The sequence below is a fragment of the Neolamprologus multifasciatus genome, chromosome 16 (assembly GCF_963576455.1).
Source record: "Neolamprologus multifasciatus chromosome 16, fNeoMul1.2, whole genome shotgun sequence".
Classification (NCBI taxonomy): domain Eukaryota; kingdom Metazoa; phylum Chordata; class Actinopteri; order Cichliformes; family Cichlidae; genus Neolamprologus; species Neolamprologus multifasciatus.
Window position 1 is genome coordinate 20,910,386 of NC_140454.1, and position 26,352 is coordinate 20,936,737.

Consider the following 26,352-nt stretch of genomic DNA (forward strand, 5'->3'; position numbering starts at 1 on the left):
AATGTTTTTAATTTTAAAACATCTTGCACCGATGGAGTTATCATAACAAAAAGATTAAAAAAAAAAGATTTTGGTCATTACTAATATTGTTATAGCTGTGGTATAAACCTTAAATTGGGTGGCGATCTAATAAGTTTGTTAAACACTGTAATTTCCTTAAAAATTGAGTTCTATGTAATACATTAGTACATTTATTTCAATTACATCGAGTGCAATACCTAAAAATATGTATGCATTGAAATAACAGTTTGCTTATACGGTCTCACCCAACTACCAATCACACTTACAAAGTGTGATAAGATGTGATGTCTTAATCTCCCAAATTAAACAATAAAAAAAAGTAAAATTTACCACAATGATTTCTTTTAGTGTTATCAACAGGACTAAAATAGGAAAATAACAAAAATGAATGAATAAATTAATATGAAATTCTATCAGCTGTTTGCCTTTCACCACCTGGTAACCCTCTTCCTTTTCTATCATACTCACTTCCAATTACACAGCATCAGAATGATGTTTGCTAGCTGTGACGGACATGCAGTAAGTATACAAGGTTCATTATATAAAATCAGAAGTTCAAAACCAAAATTCTACTAATTAGTTAGGTTTCACAAGAATGTGTCATCAAAATGTCAGAAGCTCCACATTTTAAACACATCCCACTACAGCTTTAGACATCTCCTACAAGTAAAATCCACTTATTACAATGACAGTCTGTTGCTGATGAGGCACTGTACAGAGAAAGTATATATCACAGGTCTCCTTCTTGTAATAATTCACTTTGTAATAGGGGTGAGAACGCTACAGCATTTTATCAAAGTGTGAGCACTTGGACAGTGAGTACAGTATATTTTTAAATGTGGACACACACACTGAGGTTTTAGAATGGCTTGGGATTCCTGTGACCTCCTGCTTCAGTCGCAAGGGCCTTATCTCTGGAGGGTCAATTACCATTCGCTTTTGCTTGATCTTGTTTGTTTAACTTGACACGGTGAAGAAAGGCCTGACATTGACCAGTATTCACTGCATTAATGTGTTCCATGTTCTGCATTCATCACTGTCACTAACCTAGAGGAGAGTGCCGGCATCACATGAGGACAGAAAAGAGGCTGCATCTGTGTGTGTGGTAAAGACAGATGACACACACACATACACACACGATAAAAAAAAAGAAGAAGATGTGTGCAGAAATAAGAAGACAAAAATGATTAATTTCTTCACTCCACTGACAACGATAATAAAATGTCTATTTTTTACGCTGCTGGAAGATTGTTTTTAAAGAAAACAACAATCTAAAAAAAATGTTTTTGTGTTGTGCAACTCCATCGTCTGAGTGATGTGGGTGAAAATCTACAAGATGCTGTTCAGGGCTTAGTTCAGACAGTGACTCATACCTGATTCTCTTCTGTGCATGCACTCTTATTATTCCCTCTTGGTCACTTTAGATGTAATTTGTTACCAACTCACCAGGTGAGAGTGACATTTGCCTTTTCATTTTACCTGAATGCACAAATTTGTCTTTATTAAATAATCACAATTATTATTTGTATTTATCTATTGAAGACATTTCACAGCTGTATCTAAATGTATATCTTCTAATAGTAGTCAAGATTGACATTTTTTCAAAATATTTTCTTTTACAAAAGTTGTTCTTTTTCTATTTTTATGAATAGCTAATAATAGCATAAGAGCATGAAAGAGCATGTATGCATAAATGCAACAGATGTAGCATTATAAATTAAACTAGTCTGACAAACTAGATGCTGGTTAGTGTCTAGTTTGGATCTATACGTTGTTTTTGTTGGGATAACATGCAAACTCCACACAGGGAGGGTTCAAACCAGAACTCTGGAGCTCTGTATCTATGTGTAGGCTTGGTGTATGTGTATCTACATGTATATTTAAATAAATAAATTTAAAACGTGTTTTATATTTTAGACTCTTCAAAATAGCCACCCTTTGCCTTAATTACTGCTTTGCACACTCTTGGCATTCTCTCACTGAGCTTCATTAGGTAGTCACCTGAAATGGTTTTCCAACAGTCTTGAAGGAGTTCCCAGAGATGCTGAGCACTTGCTTGTCCATTTGCAATCCCAGACCTTGACTGGGTTTAGGTCAGGTGACAGTGGAGGCCAGGCCATCTGGCGCAGCACTCCATCACTCTACTTCTTGGTCAAATAGCCCTTACACAGCCTGGAGGCATTTTTGGGGTCATTGTCCTGTTGAAAAATAAATGCTGGTCTAACTAAACGTAAACCGGATGGGATGGCATATTGTTGCAGGATGCTGTGGTAACCATGCTGGTTTAGTGTGCCTTCAATTTTGAATAAATCCCCAACAGTGTCACCAGCAAAGCACTCGCACACCATCACACCTCCTCCTCCATGTTTCACATTGGGAACCATGCATGTAGAGATCATCCTTTACTTTTCCTGAGTCACACAAATATACGGCAACCAAAGGTGTCAAATTTGGACTGATCAGACAAAAGCACAGATTTCCACTGGTCTAATGTTCGTTCCTTGTGTTTTGTGGCCTAGGCAAATCTCTTCAGGTTGGGGGTTCGACTCCCAACCAAGGCGTCTGTGTCTAGTAAGAGTCCCTAGGTTAGACCTCCCATGCTAACCAAGCCTACCTCGGATAAGAATGAGAGAGAGATAACTAAACCATACTGGCTTGGACGCCGCCCGGATTAACAAGCGTCAGGTGTTGAGCAACCAGGACACACTGAGGAGAAGTGGGCTACTGGAAAAAGAAGGCATACGTGAGCAAGAGATGTAAAACAGAGTGCTATTGGAATGCTACTATGCAAGTAAACCCAGTGGAAGAGGTTACATGAAGAGGATGTGGCACCTATGGACTCTTCGGTAGTCTTATCGACTCTTTGTTCCACCCATGGATCCTGTAATGCTTAGAACTATACAACATGAACAGGGCCCTAACCCTTCATCGGGAACTCAATTGGGATGTGGCGAACAACACTTGAGGACAACTTCAAGCCAATTGCACAAGCCACCATCAAGGTTCCACCAAGAAGATGCTCCATCCACAATGGTGTTCTGCATAGGCCTGAACCCCCTCAGTGAGATCACTGACAAGACTGGCTACAGATAGTGACTACAGAGCAACTAGTGACTATGGAGAAAGCGTCAGCTACCTCCTCTACATGGGTGACATCAAGCTGTGTACCAGGAGTGAACAAGACATTGATTCACTGATCTTGAAGAGAGATACAAGCAAGATGGACAGCTTTCTGTACCCTTTCTTCATCACACCCAGAGCCGACAGAGGAATGTCATTCGGACCGGAGAACTATGGTCAGATGGTAACGAAGAGAGGGAAGGTAGTCAGAACCACCCTTTTCAGAGGCTGTGGTGGGATACAATCCCCTCAGCTCAGTTGTGATAGCAGCTCCTTCTTCCAAATGTTGGAGCACTGAGGTTTTTTGTTGTCAGTCTAGGTGTTAGGTATCGGAGATTCCATAGCTCCCACATCCTCTTCATGTAATCCCTTCCCACATTGAGAAAAAAAAAGCACATTGAAACTTCCCGTATGTAGTTATGTACATCCTTGAACTGCCAGTGTTAAATATATTAAATCTTCAACCATATAAAAGGTCTCAAGACAGCCTTAAAACACTCAGCTTTTAATTTACATTGTAATTGGTAAATTTTGCTAAAACCAGTTAAGCTTTGTAGAATGGTTTAATTTGAGGTAGTTTAAATGAAGTTAAGGGACTAAAAGTGTTACATATTTAAAACTTCAAAAATATGAGACTATCCAAGAAAGTATAAAACTGCTTAAAAATGATGAAAAGTAAATTAGGAATGTGTACTTTTACTATCTGCCGTTACAAAAACGTGTTTAATTTAGAAATTGTGTTGGTAGAAACTCCCACACAAGACCCTACAATAAACTCACAGCTCAATTAGTGCAGCGGAGTTCACGTAGAAAGGCCTGCCACTAACTGAATCTCTATTCACAGGTTATCTGTGTGTTTCCTTTCAAACTCACAACACAAATATAGTCTTATTTGTCATACCTCAGGGGCTTGGGAGAAGCACTGATTAAGTAATGCTGCACCTAATTTTCTGTGACACACAGTATAAAATACATAGTTTCTGTTAGTGTTACAACTGATTTTTGGTGGGTTTTAGAGTACAGGGTCTAAACCTACACCAGCCTGGAAGGAGGGAAGCATCAGTACCTCTCTAACATTTTATGCTCATAGGTTTTTGCCAGCATCACTGTAGGGAACTTTTAATCAGTTTATCAATATGTGATTGAAGTGCAGACTTTCAGCTTCAATTTAAAGGGTTGTGTAAAAGTATTGCATTTAATGTTTAGAAGTCACAGCCATTTTTGTACAAAATCATTATTTTCAGAGGCTGAAAAGTAATAAGTGAAAATATATGGAATCAAGCTGCATTTCCGGGACATTCTCAGGGTAACAAAACATGTCATTGAGAGAAAAACAACATGGATGTGCTGTTCCAGTCAACATCTGGAGTATTGTTCCTGATCCCGCATATCAGACAGAGAGTCTGAGTGTCATGGTTACTGAGCTAAAAGAGGATCATCAGCACAGAACATCTATTAAAGTAGAGAAATCTAAAACCTCTTCTCATAAAGGAACACATGAGAAACGCCCACTGGTAATAATCAGATAGGAGCCTGTTCACATACATGCACCCACACACACTCACACTTTCCCGTAATATTTCATGAACATCCATGGTTAATCAAACCTTTGATTTCTTTAAAAAAAAAAAAATTGAATCTTTTCATGTACTTCTCTGAGCAGTAAAGAGGAACAACTGTAAGTAGTCTTCAGCAGCCGTGGTAGGACACAAAGTCATAAGGAATGAATGGCAGAGTGAAATGTAAAGATGAATACCTCTGGGTTTACATGTTATGATCATTCATGTCACGTGAGAACTCAAATCAATGGTTTGACTGCAAAGTTAGCTAAAAAATATGACCTTATATTACATTAAATTGTATCTGTATAATGGCAGTCATATTCTTTTTCCATTTTTAAGCACTTCTTGTTTCTATAAAAAGCACCAAGTACAATCTAGGTTTGTTTGCTTTCTCTTTTACTTTCTTTCAGATGCCTCCATCACTTACTCGCACCCACACACTCACCACATTCCAGGCCTAGCTGTTCCACATTTCTTTTCCAACCATCCATCATATTCCACTTATCCAGTTCAGAGTTATGGTTGAGCTATACCAGCAGTCACTGGGTAAGAGGCAGAATACACCCTGGGCAAGTCACCAATCTATCACAGAGAGACAACCACTCACATTCGCACCTGCAGAAAATTTAGACTCACCAATTAACTTAACATAATGAGGACCTCCTTGCTGTGAGGCAACAGTGCTACAAACTGCACCCCATTCCTTTAACCCTTTAAAACCTGAAACCTGAAATAACTGTCAGAAATCTTTGATAATGGAGTGTTTAGACAAAATATATAACAAATATATCAAATTTAAATCTGCATATATGAGTTTTAATTTGTATCACATTTGCTACATAAGCCATATTTTTGCAATTTAGTTATTAAAAATGTGTGATGTAATTTATATCATTTTGTGAGGGTAAAAAAAAAGTCACGCTGAGGATGTAGACGTCGCAAAAACTCACAAAAACACATGTATCAAAACGATATGCTTGGCTTTAAAGGGTTTAGTTATTTAATTAATTCAATGCTTAAATATATTGTTCTTACTATCGTGTTAACATGTGAATCATTCTTACTATCGTGTTAACATGTGAATCATTCTTACTATCGTGTTAACATGTGAATCATTCTGAACCAACGGGCTTGTGCATTCTACATAGAATCGGCCCCCATTTCTCTATAAAAGAAAACAGGTTTACCTCCAAGTAAAGCAAAGAAAGTGGTAATGATACTGCAGAAGCCTGCACCTCTGAAGCAAGAGGAGTGTCCAAAACTTGGACAGTCACATCACTTGTATATACTAATCATGTGATACTTGATGAGCTACTTTACTAATTTCTCATGGTCTATAATAATCCACAAAAACCAACATTTATCTGATGTCTGGATTAGGGCTAAAACTACCAGTTATTTTCATTACTGATTAACTTGCTGAATATTCCTTTGAATAACAGTTTTTCCTTTCTTATAAAGGTGCTGTGAGGAATGCAGGGATCACATTCAGATCTATATTTGAGCTTCCAGGCAGATGACGTATTAAGAACAGAATGACAGGAAGGGTGAGGCTTAACTGTATGAAAAGTACTGCTAGGTTGACTGCCAATAATAGACTATTGCAAACTCCTGATAGGTATAGATCAAAACAATGCCTATTTTTAGGGCTCACACAGGCACAGTGAATGGCTTTTGTGTACTGGGTATTATTGCAATCACAGTGTAGAAACGGTTCTGAGCAAATCTCAGTAATTAACCTATGGTAATGACAAAAGCCAATTTATGACTCTTAAAGATCAAATGTATCTGGGTTAATGTGAGGTCAAATGCATGTGCGGGAATATCAGAGCTGGAATTGATGTAGCTGATTGGGGAGAGGTGTACGGGGATTACTGACAGTGTGAATGGTGCTGTCAAAAACATCTATTCTAAATAGACAATGGAGCGCAAGCTGTTGTCGAATTTAATTCAAAACAATAACAGTACACAGTGTTAATACCACTGTACACTCACTCACTGGCTGTTTTAAAGTATGGTGAGCTAAACAGAGAAGTCATAGCTGGAGGGGTTTTATTATAAGGTTTTGGCCTGTGCTTGTTGTGTTCTGCAAACATTGTTTGCAGAACCCAACAAACCTGTAACATTAAAGCCAGGAGAGGTTGGTTAAGTAGCCTGAACTAGACTGAAAAGTAGTGGTTGCATTAAGTATAATAAGTTCAGAATGAATTAGAAGACCCTCTCCTTGCAGTGCTCCACTAACATTAACAGTATACAGTTGAAAATGTGGCGAATGGACACTTGCTCTTTTCTCACAGTGCATCCTTCTGCCATCTCCTCCCCAGGTAAATGACACACACACACACACACACTTGGGCATCCACATGATGTAAAAGAATTCCCCCCTTGTTCCACTGCACCATGGACGGTTTTGTAGGCAACAGACTGGTGTCTACATGGCCCCAATCACAGCAGACTGAATGCACTTTGGCTATGACAGCTTTCTACCATTAAGCAATTTGTGCCATAGCAACTCTTTGACGGGATCAGACCACACAGGCCAGCCTGTGCTGCCCACACACATTAATGAATCTTTGGTGCCATGATCCTGTCTCCAGTTATAGCTCTCCTTACTAAGACCACTTTTAGCAGGTACTAAACACTGCATATGCTTGATACGATCATTTATCCATCACATTTTTGGATCTTGTCAAAGTCTTTTAGGTCTTCCTTCTCTTTCAGCATCAAGGAATGACAATTCGTAAGTATCGTAATTGAACTCAACTCCATACTGGTGCCACTGTGACAGCATAACTAATGCTATCTAGTTCACCTTGCAGTAGTTTTAGTGTGCCTTGTCAGTGTATGTGAACTTACTTTCCTGGTATCCATCAGCCCACCTGACCACTTTGTAGATGCTGCGTCTGTAGGTGGAAGCCAGATGTTGTGCCATCTGGACACAGTGACAGACAAAACAGACATTAGTTATTCAGCCAGACTCCAAACAGAGCCTACTGACAGATCATGGCTCCTGGGGAGTTATGCTGCATTTAAATAGCACCTTTTGATATTAGATCAATACACCGGATTAACAGTCAAGTCATTCATGGGCAGATGCTGTGGGGAGACAGCATGCTTTGACTGTGATACATTATGTGCCAGAACTAAACAAAGAAGTTATTTCAATTCCAATGGTTTTGTTACTTTTTTCACAAAAGGTCAAGCGCTGTCAAAAATATCAGCATATTGACCTTTTTAAACATTCCAGAAACATTGGGATCATAGATTATGCTTTCTTCCCCTCTTTCTCGGTAACAAAGGGTTAAAACTCATTCACACCAAAGTCACAGGGGGCTGCAACTCTCTGTGCTTGTCATTTGCAGGTCATTGTACAGTTCATTTGAAGTCTAACATGGCATGGACTGTCCTGGTGATATGTGTGTATTGTCAGGAGGACAGAGAAGCTGTGCAGGATGACAGCAAGCTCTGTTACTGCTTGAGTAGATCCGTCCATTCAGTCTACCACCTACACATGTTTCATAATCCATTTTTGCAATCTAAAACAAGCTTGCTTCTAGAGTTAATATTTTCATATTTTTGAGCTTATTTCTCTTTTTTTTGCAGGACACCCACACACCTGTAAATTTTCAGCTTCCAAGTTTTCAAAGTTTTGAGGGGTTTTTTTTAAGCAGTTGTAGGAGCTTACCTAGAACTATCTACTGTGCAGGGCGTGCTTCTAGTTTTAAAGACCTACATTGAATTCAACCTACTGTTTATCCACAGCATAATATAGAACTGTGCCACAGACTTGTATTAATTTCCAAAAACAATTACACACCTCACTGTCTGACACTTGAGGCATGTCCCTATACTCAACAAATATATAGGTAACTTCAGTACCTAGCTGTTGCAATTATAATACATTTGAGATAATTTTTTAAAAAGATTTACGTCTTCATTAGGAACTCTGGAAGGGTATGGAGGTTGGACGGTAGCAAGAGACAAGTTATTACACTGTTTTCATTGGATTTGTTGAAAAAAATAAAACATGTTGTCCATAATGAAGCAAAAGAAGAACGCAAACATCAAATTTATATTTAGGGAACCCTGCACTAGGATAATGTACATTTTATCCTAGTTTATGATGGCTGAACTACAGCTGTTTTACAAACAAACAAAGGCAGCAAGCAAAGGTGTTTGACTTTTTTGAGACTGCAGAAAGCATTAGACTACTGGTCTATTCAAATCTGCAGTAGACAGTTTGTATTGTGTTTTCTTCCCAACATGCACAGTGGAAATCAGTCAGGTCAGTGGGCTCAGGCACATTAATTTACGTTCAGTGACTAAATACGTGAACAGGTACACCCAAAGTGTTCCTCTCAAAATAAACTGAACCGCCCCTCCCAAATGTTAAAAACACAATTAAAGGTCATAGATAAGTAAAAGTATAATTTCAAATTGTCATTTTATAATTAGCAATTTTGACTTGGTGTGTTGTATACTAGTTTTATCTATCTAGACATTAACTGTGAACATGTTCATTGAGTGCATTTTAAACTGGTCTCCAGTTGAGTAAATAGGGAATGATCGATAGGATAGATCAAAATTGTTGCCTTGCACAGAGAGTAGATCAAGCAATCATATATATAGATATGATTATTCTCTTCTTTGCCTCATTTGTTAAAATACATACTGGAAAAAGCGCTACATGGTCACCAGTTCACTGTCACTAATGTCAACATTGTTGCTCCTGCAGTTTGAGTGTCCTTGGAGTTTAGCTTTATGACCGGAGGAAAAACCACTGCAGGGTGGTGAGACATCACCTCTCCTATCTCAGAGAAAGACAGTGCAGACAGCTATGTTGGCAAACATAAACATGTGGACACCTACTGTTTGAAGACACATGCATCCTGCAGATATATGCTGTGTGTGTGTCAGTGTGCGCGTGCACACACACACACCCTTGAAGTGAGTTGTCTATCCTCTCTATTTCACCGCTAAAGCAGGAAAATAAATGAGCTCCTGCTGCTGCCTCTCAACAATCCAGTTTTTCTTGTATAGCGGTGACATATAAGGGATTAAATATTAATACGTTATTGTGTATCGATTGACAAAATACCTGCCACTATAATGGGCCGGTTGATATTTCTGAATAAAACAATGACAAACTCGTTATCAAAGGGCATTTTTAAAACATTTATGACAAGTGAGTAGCTGTGGAGCAGGAGGCCTCACATGGACAATAAAAAGCATGCGGATGAAGACAACGTCCATTTAGACTTGCTCAAAATAAAAGTTAAAGATAATAAACAATGTCTCCTGAGCTCAGAAGCCATACCGCCATGGATTTAAAACTCCAAAATAATGGATAATAATGATGGGTGATGAGGATGGGCTAACACTTCTAATTATTTACATGTCATTACAGTTTGTAGTGTAGACAACTAGCTGAATTTTGATGTAAATAATCACAGTGAGCAAAAGGAGGAGTCCCTTTGGATTTGATGGCTAAAGAAGAAGATGGGAAATATTCAGTGAAAAAAAAGAAAAAAAGTTTTTCATTCTTTAATTCCAGAGGCAGAGTGAGTTACACTGATGCCTCCTTTGTTCGCCTGACTCATGGTTGGGGAATGGAACTGTTGTGTGGTGTGGAAAGATTTCACCACAAAAACAGAAAGGCAGGCCACTTCAAGCTGCAGGAAAGAAACAAAGAGGGTCTTTAAACATGCCAGTCCAGGCAGTGGAGAATCCAGTGAGTTGAGTCAAACTGAGAACAGCGAAGTAGAGATCTAGTGTTTGACACAAGGAGACTCTGGTGTGACTGTGAGAAGCCATGGAGACCCTTCCTGCTTAAGGGAAGGACTAGGGGAGACAGTGGCTGTCCACTACGCAGGCCAGTGGGCCTTTCGAGGTGTCACCTCCACACAATGTGACAAACCCCTCTGGTCTGAGTCCTGTTCACACTCCCCCATCCCCTTCCTTATGTGTTCTTAGACAAATGAGTGAAGACCCCAGCTCGGGCACTACCACAGGCAAGGACGGAGACTGCATGGGCTCCACCAGTCAAAGCTTTTCGCTCCATCACTTCACACTTATATCCCCCACACTCTGCTATGTCCCCTTCCTTTATCTTACTTTTCAGGCTTCGGGCTTTCACTGCTCATTTTGTGACTACGAGACTTTTACCGAGGTCTCGCCCAGACATACGCCACATGTCACCCTGCTGTCTGTGGCCATGCTGCCTGGAGCCAGATGTGGTCTCAGGCTTGAACTGGAGACCTGCTATGGCATGTCCCCAACAAACCCTTCTGTGTCTTATTCTTTATTTTTTATGGTGCTTACAGAAGACATATTCATACAGAACCTCGAGTACCAAGACAACAATGTAAGAACCCATCTTAAGCATAATTCCACATTAAATATAATATACTCAATCAATCCATAATAAAAGCAGTGATACATTATTAAATAATGGCATCATGTTACTAGATTTTTAACTACTTGCATTTGAGTATTCAGCAAGCAGTTTAGTCTAATGGTTTTCCAGTTAAGGGCCCTTCTAAAATGAGATGAACTTACGAGGTGATTACTGAGATAGGAAGGAAGAAACAAGCAACAGTGAGGCTGTAAGGAGTTAGAGATTGATGAATAGTTCTTTTTAAATAAATGTCTTATTCATGCCATGTTTCCTCCACCTTCTTGCTGAAGAAATAATCCACTTTATTTCTAGCCTTAATAATGTATCTTATGGACACTGATATTATGCTGCATATGTAGTTATGCTGCAGTAGGCCTAAGATGCCGAGTGGGCTTTGCTGCGCAGACTGTTTCTTCTTCACTCACCTTTTTCACTCCCTGTGTGTTTATAGACCTTTGCTGTATTTAATAATTAGTAATCATTATTCCATAGTGTGTCCTGTTCTTTTGTCCTATCTTTCTCTGCTCTCTTCTCCCTCACCCCCAACTGTGAGGAGAAGAGATGGCTGGCAGATATCCACCTCTCCCCGAGTCTGGTTCTGCCAGAGGTTTCTTCCTGTTAAAGGGGAGTTTTTTCTTCCCACTTTTGCCAAGTAGGTGGTTTTTTCTTTCTTGTCATAGAGGGTCGTGTCATTTATGGGATTTCTTTACCTAACGACATAAAATATCTTGAGGTGACTGTTGCTGTAAATTGGTGCTATTTAAATAAAATGTAATCAAATTGAAAAATAAAGCTATGAAGCACCTAATTAGTTAGATAATTTATCCACCATTTAATGCTCGATACCTTCCGGGTTACTTTACTCTGATTACTCAGCTGCACGCACAGTGAGGCTTTAAGCTAACAGTTACAGTGGCAGCAGAAAATGTCTCAAACTCTGTGTTCCCACAAAAAAATAAGTTTGAGACATTTTGTATTTTTAATTGGTTAAACTAACCCTACTTGGCCTATCATTGTTTGCTTTTTGGAAAATACAACACACCGTTTTTGCCACGTTGAGAAAAAATGTAAATAAAACGACATAGGTTTAGAGGGACATTTCTCTAGTGCTAAGCACTTAGACATCTCGCGTGAGACAACCACTTAAAAAAAAAATGTTTCACAGACTAAAACGCGTAGAAACAACTATTCAACAGTTAAGACTCTGCTGTACTTCAAAATCTTAATCTAAAAGTAAGATTTGATGAGACAAATCGAGTGAAATGCAACGTTTTCTATGACACCCAGAACAGAACAATAAATTGGTAGAGCTGAAAATTATTCTATCATACTTGAGTAAATATACTAAGTTACTTCCTAATAGCTTCTCTAAAATGTGCCAATATAAGCATCTTTATCTCATTAGTATACCAAACCATACAACCTCCTCTATACAGCTCTTCTCTTCACAGCAGATAAGCTGAATTTATCTGAGTTTTTTCTTTAGCATATAGAAGGCAGAGCTAATATTGAGGAATGCAAAAAAAGAAAAAACCCTCATGGACTAATCTTGTGCTGAGTACAGCCATGATAATGATGATGGATTAGAAATACAGCAGTGTATTGGGATTACAGTGCTATTAACTGGCCAGGGAAGGAGGATGAGGAGGCTGACCAGTATCAAACTAATCAATCAAATAATCGGGACAAGCCCTTGTCTACTAGAAACAATTAGACCACTTCTCCAAAATCAATAACCCTGCATTCTGTTTAGATACCCACTGGTCACTCATTCAATAAAACCTTCGTGGGTTTTGATAAGCCTGCCAGTCGGCAAGGGCCATTTGAGGCTCCGAGTGGGAACAAAATACATCAAACAGGCTCCAGGAAGGCCTCATAAAAATTGCAAATCGAAAACAATATAATTTAATGTGGCAAAGGTTATTTTTCCACTTGTTCATTATCAAATGTCTCATGTGAAAGCACTGCTATGAAGGGGAAAAATCTATGTGGTCTTGAGTGTTTGGGGAAAACAGGAGGGACATGTATTATATCTAAAGGAAAACAAAAATAACGATGGAATCAAAAGGGTTCATAAAGTTGCTCTGAGAAATAGCCTTGGTATTGGAGGTGTCTCCAGCTTCCAGCACAGCTCCCATACATAATTAAAACAGGAATTTGTATCTGTCTGTACTCTGTGGCCTCCTGATGAATTAATATCTGGTGGAAGTCCTACACAGCCATCAGATTAGCTCATTTATTTCTGTCAGCTGCTTGCTCTATCAGCTATTTGTAAATCAGAGAGGGTGGTTGGGTGGATGCTAGGGGTGGGGGTGGGGATCGTTGGACGTGTATTTATTATCATAAATGGGTGTTATGAATTAGGTCTGATTCAAACGTCCCGGCTATAGTGCCGCAAGTGTAAGTGCGCAGTGATGACTTTCTTTTCTTTCTTTCTTTTTTTTTTTTTTTACCTGGGAGAAATGTTATGTTGGTTGTTGCATTAATTATACCTTACATCACAGCTGTCCCTTACATGTATTGGGCTGCAGTTCAGTAAAACTTTGATATTTGTTGAAGATATTAAAAAAAAAAAAAAAATAGGCATCAGGTGAAGAATGGTAAGTTTTTATGAAAAAATAAAATCACCTTCCATTTCCTGGCAGTGGTTACCGAGTTAGTTGAGGATGTATTTCAGACACTGATATCCTCTCCAGAGATGACTTGCTATGCGATGGTGTGTTTGACGCTCCCCAGGTCAGATAGAAGATGATGCGACGGCGTCTTGGAGTTTTATGCTGTCAAGTCTGGAGGTGCATGAGTGTTGTGTGCATGAGAGGGCGAGCAGCTAGGGAGGGGAACAAACAAGGAGACTGCATTAACCTTTGGTCTGCTGGAGAGGGGAGGGCACAAGCGGGCCGGGCTGGTTGAAGGGACACCCCATAATCAGGCTCCTGTCAGTGCTGTTTCCAGGAGATTAATTCAGCTGGTTTCAATTCCAGTCGCTGCTCCCGTAGCCTCAACGCAAGGGTACACATATTGCCCTGTTTAAAACACATGCACGCGGCACTGACTCAATTTAACACAGGAATAGCTGAGGGGGAAGGCTGTGTCACAGGAGTAGCCTTCATTCCTTACCAACACAAATAACATGCATCAACAAGAAAGCAGAAATCTCAGTCCGACCCAAAAGAGAAAGGAATCCAATCAAAAATTGAGATGCAATCTCAGCAAGAATAGATGATGTTTGAAGAGAAATGTAAGTCTTCTCTTGCAGTTAACACAGTGATTACATGAAGCTGTGACACTCCCGAGCTGAAGTTCCCATTTGGACTAAACACCTGCTCTGAGCTAGACATACAGGCAGAGCTGCCAGACAGAGCCTGGCTGTTGTGGCCAGAGGCTGAGGAGTTTCTACTGCAGCTAACTAATGAACTGATGAGACGGCAGTGCTGAGGAGCAGGTGATACAGGAGGATAGTGACAGAGACGTAGGGGTCCACCGTTAGTTACCTGTAATAGCCGGGATGACGATGTGCACCCCGGCACTGGGCTGACAGATGTCGGGGTTCTTCTGATCATCCATTTTCCACAGCGCGTCCGTAAAAGGTCCCGTGGCATTGATAACACATTTGGCTCTGACATCAAATTCCTGCCCTATGAAAGAAAACAGCATCAATCACCAGGGGCTATTCATCTGTGGCTGGTGACAAGCCGGATTATTAATTTATCAGCGAACGCCCCCCTCTCTCCGTAATAGAGTGGCTCGAGTGTGTCCATGGGAGACTTCCCAGGATTGTAATTAATAGGAAACAGACATACCTAATTTCCCTCTTGCCTCTTTGTGTCACAGAGTAGCTCAGTGGCAGTGACTGAGGGTCTTTTGAAATTGTGGAAGGGAAATGTTTGTTAATGTGATGCTTGATGTTGACGAGCTACAGTATATAATGGGATGCATATCAAAAGATACCATGAGGATAGCAAATGATCTGTTTTGGCAACAAGATGAATGACAAACTACCTTTAAAAATTTGATGCGTGATGCTGCCACTGCTAAGAGAAGCGAAGAAAAGAACAGGAATGACTGCGTCCATAAGCCAGAAATTCATATCTCTGTGAGCGAGAAAAAAAAGAAGAAAAAATAAAAGACAAAGAAAAAAGAACTGATGACAAAACTGTTTTTATTATCCTTTCAGTCTGAGCCCTCCCTATGTGAGGCCCTCCTCTCACATTATTAAAGTGAGACATCTCCTCCAAGAGCACACTTCCATCTTTTAAAACATCAGGGGGTGGTCATGTGTTGAGATCCTCAAATCTTGGTTATTCATGAAATGTTTCAGAATACCATCTTTTACCCTTAACTGCTTTATTCTTCCAAAGCCAGCCCTATGCATGACATTTAAAAGGTAAGTAAGGCCATTTGGAGTACGCTAATTCTGTCTTATGTTCCTCCCTACAAGATCTGAAGCAGTCCTCTACACCATAAAACGCTTATGAAATATTAAAAGCCCCTGCATTAGATGTGCAATGACTATGTGCAAACTAGCACTGAGTAAGAGGCGCTGGGAGGAACCCTGTTGTGAGGGCTAGAGAGAGTGGGAATAGAGTGAGGCAGGAAGGAAGGAAGCGGCTTTTGTTGGATTTACCTGTGATCACATCCCTGCAGTGCGCTCCGCAGACCCTCTCCTTCCCCGTCTGAGGGTCTGCCCTCTCCAGTAGGTGCACCACTTCAGTGTAATTGGCTATGGCAGCCCCATACCTGGCAGCAGTGAGGGCGATGGCGAGGTTCATTCGAGCATCGTTGTGTTGTCCTGCAGCGGGGGGACAGGACCAGAGCAGGGGGATGTGAGTCACCCCAAGCCTGTGACTGGTGGTATGGAAGTGTGTCGGAACCGATATGTCACATCTGTCCCTGTCACTTTGCATCAGTGCGATGGCTGCTCTGGCCACACAAGGAGCACACTTAAAGCCACAGTGGCCCTTTGGCCTGAGTGTGGGGCCCCGGCAGCCCCTCCCCTCTCCTCTCCTACGCTGGGAAGGGTAACCGTTCCTCAGGAAAAGGAAGGGAATGCAAGGAATAGACACACTGATGCCTTGAATATACAAAGAGTGTTGAGGAGCTAAAAAGAAATGGTTGTTTGAGAGTGTGCCTCTTGTGTAGTACATAATAGTTATTCCTGTCTTTTGAACATTTCATTAAGATTACTTTAATAGTTTTGTGTGCACAACTTCAGCAGGCTTCATTTTAAAAGAGAGCAGTGATCAGTGAAAACGGTCACGTCTCCTCCTAATAATCACATTTTTCAATATGTCAATATGACGGTAAACAAATCTTGACAGCGGCTGATCTTCCTTTCTAGAAGAAGATCCGTTGGCAGAATCCTTTTAATGAAGAGAGAAATCAAGTATCAAGATTTATGGATTAATCCCTCTTCAGCTCTAAAATACCAGAGATCTATATTCAGAGTCACAAGGTCACAAGTTTTGTAATTTAAATGAAAGGGTCTAAAAGGTGACAAATGAACAAAGCCCAGTTTCATTAGGAAGTGATTCTTATGTACATCTTTGAAGATTTATTGCTGGACAATCCCTTGGTTCAAAAGTAAAGAGAGAATAGAGATGATTAATCACTTTTAATGTTGGTGTCTCGGGTGACTTTCTTTCTATTTGTTATTGCCAAGGAAGTTCAAGTCCTCATTGTTGGCCAGGGAAAATGTTGCTACTTTGCAGGAATGAGCAGGGTCCTTTGTGCCCTGATTTATTTTACGTTTGAGCGACTTGAGGCTAGCTAGCTGGTGGGCTCTGCTTAATGCTACAGAATGCTGGAAGCCATTCCCTCACTACGGAAAATAAATAAATAAAATGAAGGGAAAAAGAAAAAAAAAGACCCAACAACAACAGATTTAAAGGCCACATTTTAGAATGAATTACATACAAGAGTATGCACCCTGCCATGATGTATTAGGAAGACCATAGAATCCACTTCTTCATCTCTGTAGGGTGAATGTGACCATTATAGTATGTGGTTAGCAAACTTATGCCACCGGTGGCGTATGAGCACACGCATGCACACGCATGCACACGCATGCACACACACAAGCGGCTAAGACTTGAGAGAGGTTTGGCACCGGTAGGCAGCGTCTGATCCTCGATGATTGCTGAGCCTTGTAGTGACCTTTGAACCCGTGATTCACAGCTCTCTGTTGTGGGGCCTGTCACAGATTGGCACTGGGTAAAGAAACAGGAGAATTAATACTACACTAAATGTCAGGAATTCAAGGATTAGTAAGATCACGGAACCAGGATTTATGAATGAGCGGCATAGCATGGGTATGATAACCCGGCACAGTGATGATGATAACAATAATGATGATGATAATTATTATCATCAGCAATTAAAAGCCCAAATGGCCGAATGACAGAGGAGAGCTAAATGAGCATCAAAGCTCCCTGGAGGACAGGAGCCCACCCCCGCCCTCTTTCTTGTTCCCTCCCTCCCATCGTGCCCCTACTTCCGCTCGGCTCACACCACCAGTCGTTCCAGCCTCCTGGAGGTACAAAACTCAGTGGAGTGAGAGGAACTCTGCGGCTGGACAAAATGCTGCAAAATGACAGGGACAATAATGACAATGAATTTCATGTCTTCCAGTCATAGAGCCAGAGATGCTTGGCTGGGCTGACTTGTCCAATTAAATTGTTACAGGTACAGCAGGAGATAGAGTTATTATCCCAGATTCTTTTGTCAATTACTCCTTTAGCAGAAAGAAGAAGGGCAGAGTTGAGCAGACAACAAGAGAAAAATATTTCCGTAATATGGGGGAAAAAAAGTTTCAACACACACCAGAAATGTGAAAATTATTAGGCGCGGTAATATAATATTTTAAATACTCGTGCTGCTGTTGACTAGTCGGATTTTTATGAAAAAAGCAAAGGTGAAGCGCCGCTTTTAAATATTTGAAAAACTCTTGCTGCTGAATGGTTAGAGTTTATGATCCCTTGTCCATGCGATTTATGTGTATGAAGTAAAAAAAATAAATCATTTCGTACTAAATTATATTTTTGCCAATACAACATTTTCTTAGGGTAAGGAATGTCTATTTGTGGAAACTATCTGGCAATGATGGCTTGAAAAATCCCGGGGAGATGAACCCAAGCAGTCAAAACCCAATCCCCATTGAAGAAGGTCAGGACAGAAAATGTCAGTGCCATAATGTACCCAGTTGTTTATGGGAAAAGAGGTGGAAAAGACAGCTCGAGGAAAAATTAAATACATGTAAATGGTGTAATGTTTGTGATCAAAGAAAAAGAGTGTCTATGATAAACACTATGGCTAAATTTGAAATCTTATTAACATAACAATTATTATAAACAGTTATTAAGTAAATACTCTGATGCGTTTCAGATTCTCTGCTTTCTAGAGGTAAAAGAAGAAAAACACACTGGTATAAAACTGAACAAATATAAATAGCTCATGTAAAATACCCCCCTCTCCTACTTACTTCTGCTAAATGAATAAGGTTGACAGATCACTGCTCAGATAGTGGCCATATTCCCTCAGAAGTATGTTGCCTTTTTGCAGTACATGGGAATCCACATATCCTCAAATGCTAAATGAAGTCTGACAGATAGCCTAGAGAAACAAAGTTGGGAGTTTGAAGCTACAAGGGAGACCTTGAGTGAATGGGACATGCTATGTACACCCTGGCTAACAATCAACATATGCTTTGTTTTTCTGATGCCAACACCAGGCACATATAGCCCGGAGATAGATGGATCCTGGGACTGGTAGGAACGCGATGGCTACTGGCTATTTTCTGCTTTTTTTTGTTGTTGTTTTTTTAAATGTTGTTTCTAATTTGTTTACGCTCACATAGACAGCAATTACACAGCTGTGTAAAACACAATATATTTAACTATATTACACACAAACGAATAAAAACATCCGCTGTACAGCTACACTACTTAAAATGAATGTTAATGCACAACATACAATTTAGCACCATGTATATATATGTAAAATATATATATATATATATTTTACTGCTAATACAGAAACTCAGTTGTTATCAAAGTTGAATTCTTAAATGTGTTTTCTACAAACTTGTTTTTCTCATAAGACAAGAAAAAAATAACTTTTTAAAGCACACAAAACAGGACAGACTTAGGGTTCTACAATTTGCAGTCAGATTGCTGCTATCAGCATCTCCAGCTGTGATAAGTGCTATAATTTTTAACATTACAAGTGAAAGTGATGCATACACTTTAACAGTGCATAGTAATGTGCACAGCACACTACATACTGCTCAAAGAAAGATTTCATGATTAGAGGCTTTGAGCAATAAACAGTGGCTCCCACAGCTTGTCTGTCTTGAGTCTGGTGGATTAAGAGAATCAGCACCTTGCAGCATTAGTGGGGGAAAAAAAGCATTTCCATGGCTGAGGATGACTTGTTACTACATAGTCACATTCTTTTATCCCCTCTGCCTGCATTTTCCTCTAGGACAGCACTAAAAAAGACTTAATTTTATCATAGTCTCGAACTCTTTGACTGATGTTAGTTGGGCTAGGTATGGCTTTGTGCAAACGAGGGAGGGGTTCGGTGATGGTGACAGGCAGCATGATGAGTTAAGAAGGTGCCACGGCCCGGCAATGAAAGAGAAATCAGAAAATCTCCTATCCCCCTCTCAGTAATGAACCACACCTGTACACTGCTTTAAATACCAGAGAGAAGCTTTAAATGTCAGGTGCAATTAAAGCTTATGATTCAAGGCTGCACCAATCAAATCAAGGCCTCTGAGTTCAACCAAGTCTGAGAGAGAGCAAAGGCGAGATGGAGCAGAGATGCCATGGTCTACTCTTCCTTTACCTTACACTTCAATGAGCCTTCAAACCCAAAGGTGACTATAAAGTTTGCTTCCAATCGGCCGAACTTCTACATCTTTTCGACTCCACGGCTTTATTGAGGGAAAGGTTTACCGTCTTTTTTTTGATCAGTTTTGATCATGTTTGCTTAAAAATTAATTAATTGAATAGTTTCCTCAAATTTTAATCATAACCTTAATTTAATGTAATTTATTTGGAAGTAGTAGATTAAACAACACATGGTTAAGTTTTTCATCTGATGACATCAGTGATTTATGACAGTTCACTCTTATCAGAAAAGGTATTCCTTTAACAAAATAATATCACCTTTTTTTTTTGGTGCACAGTCTTTTTGGAAAAACTGGATAAGACATATGTTTTGAGGGTAAATATACAAGCTGAAGGTTCAAGCTACCGGCTCCCAAATACCATTGCTTTAATTTGCCCTGTGTAGCACAGGCTACATTTTACTGTTGAGCTGCTGACTAGGCAGCTGTGTTTCCAGACCAATCACACTAATTGGTCTCTTCTGCTGCTCACCTCCAGCATCCTCATATGTTCATACAGATAACAAAATAAGGCTCCTAAAGAAAACACAGGCTTAGAATAATGAGATATCGCAAAGACTGAAACGTAACAGAAAATTGTGACATTTTACTTTGAACCTGGGTGACTCGTCTTAAACAACTTATAGCAAAAGAGGGTACATAAGCCTCGTTTCACCTATTACTGAGAGATAATTTCCCGAATTAATTTACAGTGTGGTAGCAACAGAGATCTGCTAAGTTGTAAGAATCCTTTAAAACAACTTCAGAAAATTCCAGGCAGGCAGTCATTCAAGGCAAACATGTCACTGCTTCCCGTGAATGAAAAATGAACATAGGGGGGTAAATAAAGCAATATGACCAGAGGGACCAGGAATTCTGCGGATAAGTGTCAGCTGCGGAGAAAAAATGAAGCATTTACCTGTTTGTAATCCAATTTCATGATGGCTTTCTGTAGATATCGGACTCCTCCGTGAATGAGCTTGGTGCTCCGGCTGCTAGTGCCTGATGAGAAATCGTCTCCCTGCACAGGGGCAGTTTTGAGATCTGACAATGGGAGCCAAGGAAACACATCAACATTTGGATACTTACTGTCCCAAATCTTTAGAATGGATCAAGATGCTATTCGCATATGCACAACTTTCCACTGTAATATTCATGACGAGAACAATATTGCGGGGCCATACATATTCCATTGGTTAAAAACAACAATCATTTCTACCACTATGACAGCATGAAGCACAAAGAGCAACCACATATTCTGAGACCACATTTAAAAAGAACAAAACTTAAAAAAAAAAAAGAAACCTAGAGAACATATGCATGTTTTTAAACACTGAAGGAAGTCATATGACTTTCATAGCATTTTTAACAGTGAAATTGCTCTTTGCTTTGCCCATTAGAAGCTTCTTTGCTGTCCCAGATGGTCGATAAATCCCAGTTTTGAAAAGAAGAAAGGAAGAATAACTGAGGATTAGAAGAAAGGGTTTGAAACCCCCCTCTTCACTGCCAATAGACAACCAGGGCAAATAAAGGGGCAAAACATATTTAAGAAGCCTCTCACCAGCAGCATAGATAATTGATTTGGTATGTAATGGTAACCACATGAGGATGCACGCCCTTACTGGAAGAGAACAAAAGAGTTTTCATTTCTTTTTTTGGTGACTGGACTAAAGCCCGTAGACGTGTGAAGGGGAGAAATCCTTCCAGTTCAAACGTACTGCTGCTCTACACTTTCTAGCAGACATGTGAAACATCTTACAGAGGAAGCCCCAGAGAGGCAGCTTGGAAAGCAGCTCCACCACAATGGCAAGGAGGTTATGCAACATCAGGATGGAGAATACCCATTTGCAGTTGCAAACAGAGGCTGAACAAGACTCTGCCATGAAAAATCCTTTCGGAAAGCTCCTCACAGAAAATATTGTGCTGGTACTGTAAGAAAAAACTGGGATTTATTTGTTTTTATTACTTTTGCCTGTAAAACCCTGATACAGATCCCTGTACACTAGGGAAAATTGGATTCCCCCCCCCCCCTTTTTTTACTAAAGAAGTTGGACCAGAAAATATTGGGAACCAGGATAAGGTGGGATTTTCCTGTTTTTTTTCTCAGTGTCAATAAATCCCTGATTTAAAAACAAACACACCTGTGCTGTTTATGTCTCAATACTGTCTCTTAAAATTTACTTATAGGGGCAGGATGGTGTGCATGGGTTTAATTTAAAATTATCCCCAGTGTCCAAATGTACATGTCACTCAAATGAACTGTTTGACCTGTTGATGTGTTTTTAATACGGCTATGAGACTTTCCAGGCTTTGAATAAACATATAGCACACCCGTTTCAAGGCAGACTTGTGATAGACATTATTATTAGTATTAGGGGTAATCCTGCTTTTATGCATTTTTTAGGCTGGTTTATTGTAACACTAGAATTGCAGTCAGATCAATGATTGTAAAGATATTAAAAGGATTTTTAAAGCTTTTTCTTACAATAAGAAAAAATGTAAAACTATATAGCAGCACTTTTTACGGCATACAGAAACTTTTGCAAATACATTCAGAATTTTAAAAAAGCGTAAATCAATCTGACTATGAGGTTGTAATGAGCAGTTAGGACCCCTTAAACAATCACTTGTTGTATTTTATCTCATCCCTCTGATTCCCCTGAGTCCTCTCGAAGGTGTTCTTCTTCTAACTGTTCAGTCCCCCTTTTACCTGTTCAGCCACCTTCACATGCAACACTCAGGCCTATAGCATCCATGCAAAAGAAATCCAGCCATCCATTTCATTGTCATATGACTCCAGGGGACAGTACACATTAATAAATGTGTTTCATTATTATGCATATGTCTTTATATTCCTTGTGATGGATTTAGGAAAAAGAAGCCATGTATTTTCTGTGACAAAGCTGTCAGACACCATCAAACAATAAAAAACAATACATCACATGCTTATTTATATTCCACTCCCAATAACATTTCAAAATAGTGTCTTTCGAGATTAATCACAGAATCTGCATGTGGCGAGCAGACGGACAACGCTGAGACATGTTAACAAGCAAACTTGACTAATTGCAAGACTGATGATGATGATGATGATAGAGCTGGATTAGCTCAAATAAGCAAAGCAGAAGAAGACAAATGGCATTCGCTCTCAAGTTCAGTGGAACTGTGAGACACGTCCACATTATGGAGGCACCATCAACCATTTGTTAGAAATAATATGCAGCAGGTAATAGTGAACAGAATGGAAACTAACTTTTGCTTAGTCACCTGTTGTTAATGAACACGTTTAAGGTCTGTGCAACACCGAGTGAAATTAAGTTACAAGTACCGTCTTTAAATCCACGCTGAAATTTTATTCAACAAACGCAATCTGAAGCATCCTTTTTATACTAATAAGACTTTGTTAACAACACTACTCATTGCTTTGCAACACTGAATCTCACATGTTTTTTTTCTCTATTCTGTCAGTGCAGTAGGGCCATAAAATGAAAACAAGCCTCCTCCTTGCACTGACAGCGGTTCCCATTACTGCTACCTCCTCCTGTAATGCCTAGATACAGCTCAGTTGGTGAGCAGCAGAAAAAAAAAGAAGAAAAATCAGCAACGAGCTTTGTGGTGTACAGTGGCCTAAGCAATCCATTGCTTAAACAAACTGCACACTGCAGGCGTTGTGTGGTAGGTAAATTGCACATTGAAAATTTATGGATTGGAACTTTTCTTAGGTTGCACAAACTCCAAAGTCTTAATAAAAGAAATGTGCAATGGTAGAAAGTAATTAAGTACATTTACACAATTATTGTATTTAAAAAGAAATGTGAGGGACTTGTAGTCTGCCTGCTTTAACAGGAGAAATTATATTTTTATTCCACTATGCAGACTTTACAGTCATAGTTTCTTATTACCTGTACATAAAACACTTCATAAACTTTTAAAATATAACACATAGTTAGTGTTAGCTCTTCAATATACTGGAAATCTCTCCTAGGGTCTGTCTCACCTTTTGCCCTATGACAGTTAGTATAGGCTCCAGAGCCCCTGAACTGGACAGGTAGATGGGTGGATAGTTAGTTCCCAAATATTTGACATAAAAAACAGCATCTGAATGTCTTTGTAGGTTTTTCATCATCCAGGTTATAATAATTTATGTGCTCAAAAAGAAACCAACTGGACTTATTCATGAAGTCAGAGTCTTCCTCTGTTCTCAAATGAGTCCCAGGTATTTAACCCACAGTGGGGTTGTCTTCTTGGTGAAAAATAGATGTCTCAGTTATCTGTATATAGAAACTTAGCTTGCTACTTTTTTGTTACTCATAAAGTGCTTGTTCAATACATAACTGTGTTCACTTTGAAAAACAAACAAAATATAATTTAAAAGAAAAACTATAGCTGATGGTTAATAATGACACACTAAAGTGGTCACAAACTCACACAGTACAGCGGTGAGTGGTTTGGTGATACGATGCCCACATTTTCAGTGTTTCCCACATGTTGTGCATGTATCTGAGATGTTGTGCTGAGACTCAGGCAATTTAAAGAGGTAGAGTGCGCGGTTATACGATTTAAATGCTAAATGCTTCGTGCACACTGAACTAAAAAATCTTCAAGCTCAACACCGTATTTCTTTTGTTCCTCAGGAATACATCCACCAAATGTGCTGAACAGTCATGGAGAAATGCAGAGAGACTCATATACAGAGATACATTCGCTTAGTACTAAAAATATACATTGTTTTTGTAAACTGATAATGGCACTTTTACTTTTTCTTCCACAGCGATCTGAATACTTCTTTATCACTCGATACATGACTAATGCAGCCTTTCCTGTTTGTGGAGAAACAGGTCTGCCTCCTCACAGCACAGTTTGGACGGTTCATGGCAAACTGAACCCATGAGAGGAAAAATCCTCTCCTCCAGCTACTTAGAGGGGAAAGCCTTCCAGCTTATGCAAAGCTTTATCCAATTCCCTCATTATCCATTCTAGGACACTTTGGTGGGGCCGAAATGGAATCGCAGCAAATTCCAGTACACAAAGAAATCTGCCGGACTGTCTGGCCTATCGGAGGAGCGTGCCTGTGAAAACTGTAAAATCTAATCAAACCTCAAACGGATTGGATGGAATAAAAAATTGTTTGAAGCAGAGCGCATATGCTTATTAGTGATCTACAAAAATAAATGATCTGGGTTTGTTACTTTTAAGGCAAGAGTAATCAACGCTTTATATCAATGATCTTTTAAAAGTCCAATAGCCAGTGGCACTGACATGGTATATAGGAGTCTTTAAGGTCCACATTCATAACTATTAGAAAGAAATTCACTTTACAATATTTAGCGTCCTCTCAACCTTTCATAATTCAGATATATTATTAATCAAAGAAACTGACAAAGAAACTAATGGTTTGTCTGATTTTCACTGGGGCACAATCCAGCCAGCAATTGATTGTGAAACCAGGGACACCTGCAGCTTCGGAATACATTTTCACTTTCAGGAGTATTGAAAAAAAAGAAGAAAAAACCCCCCAGCACCACGAGGAAATATTGCCCCACCACATGAATATGCAGGGAATTGATACCAGCAGTGTCATTACTAATGTTGCTGCCAATTACAGAGCATGTCATGACACTATGATTCATGAATATTCATCGTTGACTGATATAGACAGCAGCAGTATGCAGAGGCTTCTATTCCCATTTTACTGTCTCATTGTGAATGGTGAACAGGTACCTCCATCATGCCATGGAGCAGCCTTCCAGCTGCAAGACAAGCTGTTCCATAAGGCATTGCTAGTTAACAGTGTGTTATATAAAGGTGTATAAAAGTGATGAAGTGCACCCTGGCTCTAAAGAGCAGGCATTAAAGCATATTAAGTAGACATTTAAGCTTGTAAAGTGGGAATCTAGAAATGGAAAGAAGACACTGAGCAAAGGGATGCCTTCAGGGTCTGGCTGTTCAATTCTCAGAAAGTTTGATACCTGCCAGTGCTTTGAGATGAAATGAGGTTTGTAGAAGCGACCGGGAGATTTTGCAAACTATCTAGGCTGCAGTTTAAGGAGAACGTCGCAACTACTTTTCTAATTTAAATCCAATTCACAAAAAAAGACAATGCAATTTAGAGATGGAGCGACGATTAGGTCTTTAAAAAGTGGAAGCCTCTTTCTCAGTTCCCACTTATTCTTAATTTGAGTAGCTTATGTGCTCAATACAATAATGAGAAAGTGGTGTTTCATGGAGTTTTCACAATTTTCTGCAACTTCACATGCTGCATAGTGTTAGAGGGAAACGGTGTTGTTATTCTGTAGGTTATTTCATGAACAAACATATGTCATGCATATCTAATATGATTGCTAAGAAGCAAAAGAAATTCATCT

General features: G+C 39.6%; 1 protein-coding gene across 3 annotated transcripts in view; it reads right to left on the reverse strand.

The window, feature by feature from the left end:
- Nucleotides 1-13,368: 13,368 nt before the first annotated feature.
- LOC146500772 (uncharacterized) overlaps nt 13,369-26,352 on the reverse strand; it is a 112,024-nt gene continuing 99,040 nt past the window's right edge. For 2 of the 3 annotated variants that reach the window (XM_085135031.1, XM_085135030.1), the window contains exons 4-7: nt 20,907-21,031; nt 15,725-17,306; nt 14,592-14,735; nt 13,369-13,927 (exon numbers count right to left, since the gene is read on the reverse strand). In XM_085135031.1, the coding sequence (XP_084991157.1) occupies nt 13,881-13,927; nt 14,592-14,735; nt 15,725-16,244 (711 nt within the window). In that variant the 5' untranslated portion in view covers nt 16,245-17,306; nt 20,907-21,031 and the 3' untranslated portion in view covers nt 13,369-13,880. The other variant, XR_014869754.1, reaches the window with a different exon arrangement.